Source organism: Telmatherina bonti, assembly GCF_933228915.1.
Source record: "Telmatherina bonti genome assembly, chromosome: 22".
In the NCBI taxonomy this organism is placed as follows: Eukaryota; Metazoa; Chordata; class Actinopteri; order Atheriniformes; family Telmatherinidae; genus Telmatherina; species Telmatherina bonti.
In genome coordinates, this window is record NC_136631.1 from 34,884,824 (window position 1) to 34,898,561 (window position 13,738).

General features: G+C 39.8%; 1 protein-coding gene across 1 annotated transcript; it reads left to right on the top strand.

The window, feature by feature from the left end:
- Positions 1 to 1,533: 1,533 nt before the first annotated feature.
- cpxm1a (carboxypeptidase X (M14 family), member 1a) lies at positions 1,534 to 13,512 on the top strand. The gene is made up of 13 exons (XM_079262443.1): positions 1,534 to 1,610; positions 2,676 to 2,785; positions 4,471 to 4,610; positions 4,696 to 4,780; positions 7,763 to 7,913; positions 7,994 to 8,082; positions 8,165 to 8,288; positions 8,974 to 9,170; positions 9,245 to 9,424; positions 11,762 to 12,056; positions 12,777 to 12,916; positions 13,021 to 13,123; positions 13,193 to 13,512. The coding sequence occupies exons 1-13, from the start codon at positions 1,595 to 1,597 to the stop codon at positions 13,495 to 13,497; spliced, it is 1,935 nt and encodes a 644-aa protein (XP_079118569.1). The 5' UTR covers positions 1,534 to 1,594; the 3' UTR covers positions 13,498 to 13,512.
- Positions 13,513 to 13,738: the final 226 nt, after the last annotated feature.

The window sequence follows — 13,738 nt, forward strand, 5'->3', positions numbered from 1 at the left end:
TCAGCTCCCTCTGTCTCCCATGTTCCCTCTAGACAGGGAGCATGGGAGTCAGAGGGCTGTCATCAACAATCTGACAGAAACCAGCGAGGGAGATGTGGTCTGGGTTGGGGTGAGCTTCAAAACATTGCTCTTGTAAGAACAAAAGAAAGTTCTAGTCAGAAAAGCAACAAATTCTTGGCTATGTCTTTTGGCCAATAACAGAAAGATTTACCAGATAAATCAGATGGTGCTTTCGTGGGACCAGTCTGAGCTGCTAAAATGCATCTGTTTGGTGTTTATAGGTGGTTGCATGGTTAGAAAGAAGCTGCAATATTGTGCAATATTGATATCTGAGCAAAAATGCCAACATAAACCCAAAAGATCAGTATGGCATTATGAGCTGACTGCTCAGAAGAGCTAAGGTTCATCACTTGCATCACCACAACACACACATCTATGTTGAAATTGTTCCTGCTGCTATATGTGACTGTGACATATGCTTGATTTTTAAACAGTATGATTGTACAAACAGAGACTTTTTTTTATTTTAAAAGGGACACATTGCATATTAACCCTTTCATGCATGAATGATTAAAAAACAATCCAACATTTTTTAAATACAATATTTTACCTAAATACAATATTTTACAAATGCAATGATACTTTTTTGTTTATTAGTCATATTCAAAATTAATAATTTATCATTACATTACATTACGTCATATCATATCATATCATATCATATCATATCATATCATATCATATCATATCATATCATATCATATCATATGTATTCTCCAGGGGTTTATTAACAAAAATAGCATACTCATTCATGAATATGCAAGAAAAAAAGCTTGTAAACAGATGTCCACTACAGGGCCACTATGTATGAACGAGGTAATGATATACATGGGCATCTGTCAGCTCTTGGCAGGTTGCTGACAAACGTTCAACAAACTACAAACAAGTTACAATTTATGTTCAGTTTGACCTCAGTGTGTGGATTTTTTTTTTTTTTTTTTTTTACTCAATTGAGGCTAAACTGTAGGTGATGTTTAAAGGCATACACACACTTACATAATGCCTTTGAGAAATGTTTGAAGTGATGCTGAAGCGCATGGTTTGCCTTTATTTTTCTGAGGACTGGGCTGGAATTTTGGCTGGGAGGAAAGAAAGTGAGGAGGGGAGGTGGGACTGAGGAGGGGGAGGGATATGGATGGAGGTCTGGCTCTGTCATCAGGACATGAACCAACCCGGGATCTTTTTTTTTCTAGTCTCCACTCTGCAGCAGCAAACAAAGAGAAAGATGGTAAAGTCATTGTGGATGTTGGCTGTCGCGCTTGCTTTTGGAGGTTCTGTAAAAGGATCCGGAGGGCAGATCCACGATGCAACGACTCAGAGTTATCCATTCATCAACTTCACTGTCCCAGCCACCATGAAGTGGACCGAGGCTGCTGTCACGGTGGAGGAGCAGAGCAGAGACGGAGCGACGCCACGAACAGCAGCAGGGACGGAGCTGCCCACCAGCAGCAGCACACAGAAACAGCTGGAGCCCAAAGACAGCAGCAAAAACAGAGAGGGGATAAACCAGGAGGGAGATGGAGGCAAAACGCAGATGAAGACGGGACCAGGTAAGAAGTTAAAACTATCACCTGGACTTCTTTCAAGACCTGTCTGACATTTGTTTTTTGCTGGAAGCTGCGTTAAAAAACCAGTAGAATGGAGCCTATAATGAAACTGAAGTCCATTAATTAATTAATGATGCCTTCAGGGACACTTCGAGCCTCGGAATTACTGCTTATGCATGTGTGAAACAAATCAAGTCATTATTACAAATCATTTGATGGATCATTAAGATAATAATTAAAAAAAAAAAAAAAAAGAAATGCAATCAACTTTGCCAAAAAATGAACTTATAGCTTTACTAGGTGTTAAAGGACACATTCAGTATGAATTGCAAAATGTCTTGGATATCAGATTTAAAAAGTTGCATTCCCATTGACAATAAATTTAGGATTAAAAAGTTTTCTTCATCTGACAGATTCCCAAAGTTTTTCCAGAGACTTGTTGTGTGTCCACAAACAGTCCAGACTCATTATCTTTCTACTAATTCAGTCACCAAAAATCAAATTATTTCCACTCTATTCATGAGGAAAAGATTCCTTCTAACTTGTTTCAACTTTAACAAAAAAACCACATTAATTTTCTCTTTTTAGAAGCATAAAACATTCATGTAAAATTTCCCTTCAAACACAGCAAAAAGCTGAGCCAACCTGCCAGTACAGCGTGCATTTGTGACTGATGGGAACATTATTGGTCGTTTGCAAAGCCATAAAATACCCTGCAGCTGTAGCTTTCTGTCTCATCGCTCTGCTAAACATTTGGCTTTACAACGTGTCTCAAATTACATTCAAACCCTGCACAAATCACTTGTCTGGACTTCTCCCACTTCCCGAAGCAGGCTGAGGATGAGGTGAGGGGCCTCTACACTTCCACTGAACTGACCCAGAATGATTAGGGATATTCCACATAACAACTACTGAGAGCTCATTTTACAGCAGCCATGTGTTTGCTCACTCAGAGAGGGAAGGGAAAGTTTAACCCTTCAGGCACCGGACCCTTCACAAACTGTTTCTGCGAAGGATAATGCAAGACACAAGCACTTTTATCTGACTGTTGTTGGTTTGGACTTGCAGACTGTCCTCCTCTTGGCTTGGAGTCCCTGCGGGTTGATGACAGCCAGATCCGAGCCTCCTCTTACCAGCGCATGGGTCTGGGACCTCATAGAGGGAGGCTCAACATCCAGGTCAGCCTGAATCTGAGGTCACTTTAAACACCAACTACACTAAACTGGTTCAAGATTATTCTTCTGATTAATAAAAATAATGAATGTACACTGATTTATCATGCAAATATTTCCAGCCTCAAGAAGATTTGATGTTTTAGTTGTTCAAGCTACCTAATCATAAAGCTTCACTTTACTAGTTTAACTACAACATAACCAAAATAACGTGACTTTAAGCTTTTAGGAGAAATCCTGCTGAGCTCCACAAAGTGATCCCAAATAAAAGTATGTTCTTAGAATTCAGAAGAAGAGGAAACTATGAAATCTTTTAAAAACCTTTGCTAAAAAAGGGTTTGGAGTTACAACACTAAACAGGACTAACATCGTCTTTTACATTCACTGACTGCTTCATTAGGTGCATCTGTTCATCTGCTTAACACTAATAATTAATCTGATTACCTGGCAGAAGCTCAATGCATTTCGTCATGTAGATGCAGTCAAGAGCTCTTTCTGAAGTTTAAACTGAACATCAGAATGAGGAAGAATGGGGATTTAAGTGACTGTAAATGTGGCATGGGTGTTGGTTTCTGTCTATCAGAAACTGCTGATGTGCTGGGATCACTCAATGCAACACACAACCATTAGTAGAGCTGAAGGAGAATGGTCTGAAAAAGAGAAAATATCCATCGAGGAGCAGCTATCTGGACCTAAATGTCTGGCAGACTGGTTGGAGATGATAGAAGAACAACAGGAACTCAAACAATGACTGGTTCCAACCAAGATTTGGAGCCCAGATGGTCTGCAGCAGCAGAAGACCACACCGGGTGACACTCCTGTCAGCTAAGAACAGAAACTGAGACTACAGTTCACACAGACTCACCAGAACCGGACAATAGAAGATGGAGAACTGTATCTGGTCTGATGAGTCTCCAGTTCTGCTCCACATTCACATGATATGATCAGAGTTAGATGGAAATGTCATATAACGTGGATCCATCCTGTCTTATATTAACAATTCAAACTGGCTAAGAAGCGTAATGGTGTGGGGGGGATTTTTCTTGGTCCTCTTTGGTTTTCTTAGAACCAACATGATGTGGTTTAACCACCCCAGTCTACCTGTGTGTTGCTGCTGACCATGTCCATCCCCTTATGAGCACAGTGTAGCATCTTCTGGATGATGCACCACGTTGCAAAGCTTACATCATCTCCAGCTGCTTTCTTTACCATGAAGCAACTGTGTGATGCTTCATGTCAACATGGAGGAAAATCTGAAGAATGTTTCAAGCATCTTGCTGAATCTCTGACACCGATAATTAAAACAGTTCTGAAGCCAAAATTGAGTTCAGTTCAGTGTAAGAAAGGTGGACATAACACAGTAGCCAGTTTCCCCCTGGTGCTTCTGGAACTTACTGTACAGTAACGTTGCTGTGGTTTTATTTCCTCAGCCTTTCTTGACTCATAAAATGACCTTTATGACATCTTACCTTTATCAAAATCTTCTTTGAAAGAAGTTTTTATGAAATATTAGAGTTTGAACGCTGTTCACAATCCCACTTGTCCTCCTCTACATTCTGAAAGCAGTCACTCGACAGTCAGATCAAAGCCAAACTCTTATGGAACGCTTCACATTGAGGCCAAGCAAGGAGCTTGTCGAGTACGTGCAATGACTTCTGCAGCAGACAAAAGAAAATCTTTGTGCTTTCCAGTCAGGCATTGAAGACGGAGACTTGTACGATGGAGCTTGGTGTGCAGAGTACGAGGACAAGCACCAGTGGTTCGAGGTGGATGCCATCTATCTCACCTTGTTTACTGGAGTCATCCTGCAGGGCAAAAACTCCATCTGGAGGTCAGGTAGAGTCAGCAGGTTGCAACAAGACTGAGCATGATGGGATTTATTTAACTGCTCACTGTTTTGTCCTCTTCGCTCTCAGTTGGGACTGGGTCAAAACCTACAAAGTTCAGCTGAGTAATGACTCTGTGAGCTGGCAAACCTGCATGAATGGGACAGAAGAGGCGGTAAGAACTACTTCCTGTTTACACTAAATTGAAGAAAACCTGTGGAAATAATGCAGCTGGAACACAAGCTGAATAGTGTGTGTCGAAAGTGTAATAATTAGTACAAACCATCAAGTTAACTGCTAATAAAGTGGCTCTTTGATGGCAATCAAGATAAATTCATCTTAAAAATACATGCAATGAACACTAAAATACATAATCCAAACACAGACACACGTAAGCTTTGATCTGAAGCTGCAACTCATCCAAAAAGCTTTTTATTTTTTCAGTTCATCATCATGTGTGAGTGTTCATATTTTGGAAAATCCAGGCTCCTTCCAGGAAACAAAAAGAAAAAGAAGGGGGAAAAAAGTCTGCATATTTTTTTTTATTTCACTTCAAACTCACCATTTCTGCCAAGGAGGTCATGTTTTCAGCTGAATCAGTTTTTTTTATTATCACAAAGACTTTGTGATAAATTTTGGTACAAATCTAGACCTAGAAGCTGATTAATGAGTAAAGATATAACATGTTTGGTAGCCTTTACATTCAATGTTTTACTCTGGCTTTTTACTTCTACACAGACTGTGATGAATACAGTTGATCCACAGATGTTTCCTGTCATTATACAGACTTTAAACCTTATAGTAAAATATAAACACAACAAAATGTCACTAGTTTGTAATTCAGCAGCAACTTTTCTCTGCTGCGCTGTACTTGCGACACCCTAAATGTATTCTGTTGGATAGAAATTAAGGAGCATATTTGGCCTGATGGCAGGTTTGTGTAATTTTTGACCACATGCTTTGGATCAGAGTCCTGCTGGAATATTTTTTTAGCTGTTTGTTGGGATATCTGTGAGATATTTTATCTCCTGTTTTTTTTTTGCACATCCTTCCACAGATAGTCATGTTGCCATCTAATTAACTCCTGAACATGTTTTGGAGTCTCACAGCTTCATACTCCCAATTCTGTTTTTCGATTCTGCAGCGATGTAGTCTGTAGTCATCCACATTTACACTAGAACATGCTGTACCAAATCTATTTTCAGCTTTGTTTGTATATCGCTACTTCACTACAATCACAGGGCACTTTGCATACACAAATCAACATACACATCATTTCAAGCCAATTCATACATATCCTATAATAGAAACCAACTGATTGCATCGAGTCATGACTTGGATCCAATCCACCATCCTGAGCTGCACGAGGCGACAGTGGGAAGGAAAAAACTCCCGTTTAACAGGAAGAAAACCTCCGGCAGAACCCGGCTCAGGGAGGGCATCCATCTGCCTCGACTGGTTGGGGTGGAGAGGACAGGAAAGACAGATCAACATGTACAACTGCACTTATTCAGGAAGACCTGCGGAAAAAAGGAGGAATAAGTTAGAGATGGCAATATTGTCATATATTTATACATTAATATATTAGAGAAATAGAGCGAGGTACTTCTCAGTGCATCAGGTAACATCCCCATTGCTACATAAGTAATGGATGGCTAGACTACCCATAACTATAAGAGCAATGAGCAGAACCTGGACAGTTGGGTCCCGTACATGCAGACTCCAACTCAGGAGATGCTCATATCCTAACTATAAGAATCATGGAAAAGGAAGGTTTTCAGCTCCATCTTAAAGGTGTGGAGGGAGTCTGCCTCCCGAACCCACGGTGGGAGCTGGTTCCATAAGAGAGGAGCCTGATAGCTAAAGGCCCTTCCTCCCATAGTACTCTTTGAGACTCTGGGAACCACCAGTAAACCTGCAGTCTGAGAGCCAAGTGCTCTGTTTGGAATATATGGAACTATAAGATCTAAGCCAAAATGTCAAAGAATTGGGTTTTTATTCCTATTCATTCATAAAGATAGACACTTTCTAATATCTGTCATAATAAGTAAGCAGTCAGAAAAGTACAGCTATTGATAACTCAGTCAAGTAAGTAGGATTGTGTATATTTATCACTGTGTTCTCAAGTAGTTTTCTGTTTGTAGGTAACTTTACATCAACTATTGGGCTCTAATTAGCACCTTACAATCTACTTACAGCTCTTACACTGGTGACCATCTTTATATTTGCTTGCAACAGTAAATTAATGTTTTTTTGTTTTCTGTGTTACGTTTGAAATGATGCAGCTACTGAGAGACACCCATAACATTTAACACACAACAGAAAAACTCACTTTGATTCTTTGAGGATTTCCAAGGCAAGGTTTAAATTAGGTCAAGAGTAGGACTTAATGAAGAACTGTTAATCAACACCTGGACGATGGAGATGAATTAAAACTCTTTGAAGAACAAACAGGTGATTACCAAAGTAAAAAATATTTCTGATGTTCATTTATTTGATTAAATTTATCCATTTGACTCCACTGTTTAAACAAGAAAAATAATTACAAAGAGTTGAAGGTTAGTTTACCCTCCTCATCCTCAGGATCTGCTGTGCAGCAGAAGCTGAAATGAGACGATTCATGAAAAGCTGGCTATAAAATCTGAAGAGTTTTAAGGAAAAAATTTAATGAAAATCAAGATACTCCATATAGAAGTGGAAACTAACATGGAGACAGAAATAATAATACTAAAAACTATTTAATGAAACCACATTAGATGTATTGGAAAATAAAGCAATGAAAAATAGATGAATAGTGATACATCTGGATCATTCTCTTCTGATCTGTGCTGTAACCAGAAGCTTCTACGGAGGTTTGAAAAGCAGCCTATCGTCTGCACATTACTAGACCCCATAATCTGAAGGCAAACCTGCATCCTTAGATCTTCAAGTTAAACCTCAGTTTAATCCTGGAGAAGCTCTGAGTTTCCTAGGTTAAGTCTAGGTAAACCAGGCTAAGTCTGGGGCTAATTTACACTGAGAAAGACGACCTTTGATTGGTCTGCCTTAAAGGGCATGTAAATCTAAGTATAGCCTTAATTGCCTGACAAACCACCTCCGGATTTTTTCATTTGTTTTAGGTGTTCAGATCTATGTAACACCATGTTAAACTGTGCAGATATTTGAAGGGAACCAGTACCCGGAGATTTCTGCTCTCCAGCTCCTTCCAGTTCCCACTGTTGCCCGTTTCATCCGCATCAATCCACAGACCTGGTACTCCAACGGGACCATCTGCCTCAGGGCTGAGATACTCGGCTGCCGGGTTGAAGGTAAGCGGACGTTTAATGGTGACTTTTAGTCAGCAAAGCAAAACCAGGTTCTTGTAAACTTATGTGCTGCTTCCTCGTAGATCCAGATGATATCTATGCCTCCGAGCAAGGACAAGGATCAAAGGATGATCTGGACTTCAGACACCACAACTACAAAGAGATGAGAAAGGTTAGAGAGAAACTGATTTATTTGAATTTCAGATTTGAGCCTTTGTAAACTTTTACTCAGACTTATCTCTCTTTTCCTGAAGCTCATGAAATCTGTGACTGAGGAGTGTCCGGACATCACCCGCGTGTACGTTATAGGAAAGAGCTACTTGGGCCTCAAATTGTACGTCATGGAGATATCGGATAACCCCGGCAAGCACGAGCTCGGTAAGAGGATGCAAATGGTTCTCCTCCGGGCTCAAGTGGAGATGAAACCTCAAGTTTTGATCTTTCTGGACGAGAGTTTGTCATTTCTATCATTTTAGCCCGATCTGAGTTCAACATCCAACAGTGTTTACACAGCCGGGTTTCTGCAGCAGCACCACACAGGGAGGCAGGGGTGTCCTGCAAAGAAGGCCTCTCTTGTGTAAACAAACTGATTTCTCTGCAACATTGCTTTTAGACTTTTAAGCTTGTGATTAAAAATCAACTGGAGCTCCTCCAAATAGGCCTAAAAGCATGTATAAATCAAGTGGAGGGTACAGCAATTCTCGCTTTTTTCTCAGAAAAATGACACATTTCTGAAATTGCTTCATACCCATGAGAGGATTTTTCTTTTTTCATCACCAGCTGCTATTGATTTTTACCGTTCATGGACATGGATGCTGACCCAAAGAGATAGACAGGCAGGCTTTCTTTGCACACTTTGTATTTTTTTTTGTTATATGAAGTTCTTATCTAGTGCAGATCTGAAGTCTTTGGAGCTTTTATACTCAGGAATGTCTGCCATCAAGTCTGGCCAATATGTGTGTTTGATTGTGGACCAGCTGAGGAAGTAAATGTGTTGTACACCTTTTTTTCTGATTCTTCCATATTTATTTCTTGACAAATCTCTAAATGTCCTTCTTGGCAGGCGAACCAGAGTTTCGATATGTGGCTGGGATGCATGGAAATGAGGTACTCGGTAGAGAGCTTGTCCTGAACCTCATGCAGTACATATGCAAAGAATACAAAAAGGGCAACCAGCGTATTGTACGTCTGGTCACTGAGACACGAATCCACCTCCTGCCTTCCATGAACCCTGATGGATATGAAGCCGCCTATGAGAAGGTGGGTGAACGTTTTCATTTGAACACATCCAATGTAGTTTCTGATCCTGCTTCTGATTGATGGATCTGCCGCAGGGATCAGAGCTGGCTGGCTGGGCCGAAGGGAGATACACGTTCGAAGGAATCGACCTGAACCATAACTTTCCTGACCTGAACAACATAATGTGGGATGATAAAGAAACTGCAGCAGATCCATCCAAAGTATCCAACCACTACATCCCCATCCCAGAATACTACACTCAGGAAAATGCCACAGTGAGGAGATGCAGTCTTTGGTTTCCTTTGTTGTAAAATATTTTACTTCGGCACCATCTAGTGTGCTTTCATAGGTAATAACAGTGAGGTAAAAGCTGAACCTTTTTTTTTAAAAAAAAAATCCAGCTTGAAATTTCCTGGATGAAAGAGTACAAATACTTCATTACCTTACTTAAGTAGAACTTTTGGATATCTATACTTTACTGTAGTAATTCTTTTTACTTCTCCTCCTTTCATTTTTAAAAAATAATCTTATTTCTCCTATTTAACTTCCACAATCCAGACTAATCATGCCATTTGGATAGTGTATTTGATTGTGATTGGATAAGAAGTATAAACATATCCTATTCTGATACCCTATTGGTTTGAATGCAATCCATCAATGTGTGCATGATATCCCGTCACAGTCCAGCAAGGACATAGAAGACATACAGTATGTAGCCAAGTACAAAGATGCTGATGGAAGAAACTCAAGAGAACAGGCGGCTTAGAGCATCCCAAATATTTCAATATTAACATCTTAATATCATATCATATCATATCATATCATATCATATCATATCATATCATATCATATCATATCATATCATATCATATCATATCATATCATACAATAATCATATCATACAATACAATACAATATGTATATATATGGGTTACAGGTCCCTGGCTCACTATAGGTCCCTATGATGTGGCCTAAGCTTTTGTCTATGATGGCATTTTCTTCCCTTCATTACTTTCACTTTAATTCTTTAAGTAGTTTTGAAATAAGTATTTTTTTTAGCTGGATACTTTAAATTCTACAAAAATATTTTTAAACCCTAGTATTGTTACATCTATCTGAGTGATAAACAGGAATATTTCTGAAAAACACCAGACTCTACAAATAAGATGAATTAATATTTACTGACATATTATTCATATTTTAAGGCAGATATTTATTGAATCTGATGTAATAAGTTTCAGTTTTATTTCCTAAAAGTTCGGCATGGCAGGAATACAGCATAACAAGACCTTGTTAAAACCATGGATCCTAAATTATATTAGATGAAGAAAGGGTGATATGTAACTTTTGAGTTTGTTTGAGAACATATTGTGCTGAAAAACATTTTCCGTCAGTGTAGCGTGATGCAGTTTGATAAGAAGAGATTTACGGTTTTACTTGAGCGGCATGCAAAGTTCAGATCAGGAAGTATTTTTAGAGCCAAGAAGCTGTGGTTTTCCTGAAGTCTGAGCGCTGCCACTCCGTCCTCTGTTTGCTAACAGTTTCCTTGTTTCAATGTTAAAAACATGCGGAAACATTTCCAGCAGACTGAAGATAAGACACAAAAAACATCTTTTCACATTTATTACTCCAGAGAGATTATATAATCTTGGAGTTCTGTGCTTCTTATAACCTTTATTTAATCAAGAGAAAATCTCATTGAGATCAAAGCTCTCCTGTGGAAGAGCATCGTGGTTAAAGTTGCATTTCCACCAGGTTGAGATCTCAGCTTAAACTGCATCAGCTTAAACTTCTTGATTCTTTTTGTTTTCTGTCATTCTGTTGTAGACTTGTTGCTGTGTTTGGGGTCATTATCTTGTTGCATGACCAAACTTCCTCCAAGCCTTAGCTGTTTTGGTCTGCAGTTTGAAGTCGTTTCAGTGAGTACTAGAAATCCAGGTCATGTGAATAAAAAAAGAGGCCAAATGATCAACTTTCCATCACCGTGCCTGTTGGTATTAATGCTTATTTTGCAGATGTGCAAAATAAGCATTAATTGGTTTTTCTCCAAACAGGCCACTAAACATTATGACAAACATTTCCACTTTGATTTCCTCGTACAACAAGGCATTGTTCCACATGTCTTGTGATGTGTTCAGGTGTGTTTAACAAGCCATACTGAACAAGTATGGCATGTTTTAGCAAATCATTGCTGATGTCTTTCCTCCTTGGCATTCTGTTTATACATATGAGTCCTCCAGACCAGCAAACTGCTGGTCACCTGCCTTTACAAAGGTGCTTTCTCACACTATTAATTGATTAATGAAGGTAATCTGATGAGCAGAAGCTGGCTGTGATGTAACCTCTCAACTCTTATGGAAGCCGGAAGGGTGTTTCTTCTGTGTCTTCTACTTGGTTTTACATTGTTGTTAGGATTACATTGTTTTTCCATCCTATCCTCACTAAACAAAACATTAAAACTGAAAGAGGGTTTGTGTTATTTAAACATTGCTTTAGATATAACTTTGTTTGACGCATCACTGAAGTAGGATGTTGAATGCAAACCACATTACTTTGTATTTTATTTTCATTCTTATACTTGATGACCGAACATTTCTTCCACTTCTGCTCAGGTGGCACCAGAGACTCGTGCAGTCATCAGCTGGATGCAGGAGATTCCTTTCGTGCTGAGTGCAAACCTCCACGGAGGAGAGCTGGTTGTTACATATCCTTTCGACTGCACCCGCGACTGGGCCCCACAGGAGGACACCCCCACAGCTGACAACGCTTTCTTCCGCTGGCTGGCCACCGTCTACGCCTCGACCAACCTGGTGATGGTCAACCCGGACCGGCGCATGTGCCATTACGAGGACTTCCAGCAGCACAACAACATTATCAACGGTGGAGCCTGGCACACAGTTCCTGGCAGTGAGTCAGCAGACAAACAGATATTTCACAGATTTTTAACCAACATACGGAGATGTATGGAAGTAGATTTGTTCCATAATCTCTAAGCAAAACGAAGCGCCCCTGAAAGAACCCACCCATGAAAGGTTTGTGTCAGAAACTAAACCAAACAATCGTGAATCAAAACCAGAGACTGTGAAGCGCAACCAAAATACTGAGAAGAGAGAAACAGGAAGAGGAAACTATAAACAAAACTACTCAATTTAACCAAATAAAAGCCTAATAGTTTTCATGATGATTGATCTTTTTTGATTTTGAGATCATTTATTTTACTTGAGTTTTAGAAAGTTTTAGTTTTAATTGTTGTTTTTTTTGCTTGAGTTTTAAAAAGTTTTGCTGGGAGATTATGGAACAAATCTAATTCCATAGAGACGAAAGTAGGGCAAAGATAAAAACAATAAAGACTACTGAATAGTTAAGTTTCCTTTAAAACAAAGACTCACATTGTACATATAAGAAAACTATTTTAAATTAAACTACATATGCATACATCTAAAGGCAGTATGCTATTACTTATATTATTTCCTATTGATTTTTGGTTATATTGTAATCATATATGCTTTTTAGCTATAACTATCATGTACAGAACATTTCAGATTGTGACAACCCCACTATGCATAGGCAAAATCAGAGAAATCAAACAGGTTTTATGTGTTCACGCCACCTTTGTGTCTCCTGCAGGTATGAATGACTTCAGCTACATGCACACTAACTGTTTCGAGGTGACAGTGGAGCTGTCTTGTGATAAGTTTCCTCATGCCAGCGAGCTTCCCGTTGAGTGGGAAAACAACAAGGAGTCTTTGCTGGTTTACATGGAGCAGGTCTGTCTTGATCCATGTCATCCAGCTGCAAAATGAAAGTAAAAGCAGCCGCCTGCCTTAATATCCTGAACAGCTGATCAGTGGAGCATTTTCTCTTCATCCAGGTTCACAGAGGGATTAAAGGCGTTATCCGAGACAAGAGCACCAACCAGGGCATAGCAAATGCTGTAATCAGTGTGGAAGACCACGATCATGACATCCGATCAGGTAACTATTTAGAGGTTGGCAGTTTGGCATGTTTTCATATTTTTTTTACATTTACGGTTTGTCCCATAGCTGCTGACGGAGACTACTGGCGCCTGCTGAACCCAGGCGAGTACAAGATTGTGGTTTGGGCTGAAGGTTATTTCCCATTCATGAAACGCTGCCACGTTGGCATGGAGCCACATCCCACAATCTGTGACTTCCACCTCACTAAAATGCCCATCAAGTTGCTAAAGATGATCCGGGCCAGAGGAGAAAAGATCCCGCGGGACCTTCAGCTGCGGCTTCGGGCCATGAGGCTCCGTAAGCTACGTGCCAGCACCAAAGCCATCAACCGCCGCAGGGAGAGACAGCGGCCGCAGACAAGGAGAGCGTGACAGGAGTCAGGACGAAGGGGCAATAGGAAGCTTCGGGAAATTACTTGGATTATATGTTGAAAAAAAGGATCCAACCTGATCCATTTCTTTTTTTTTTTTTTTTTTGTCTTGTCCAGCATTTAGGCAAGCAGAATGATGGTCTGGATGCTGTGTTCTGCTGAGCAAATTTTCTCTGCCAAGGGAAGCTTTATAGATATAATGATCCCCTTGACTTTCTGATTTTTTATTTTATTTCTATGTT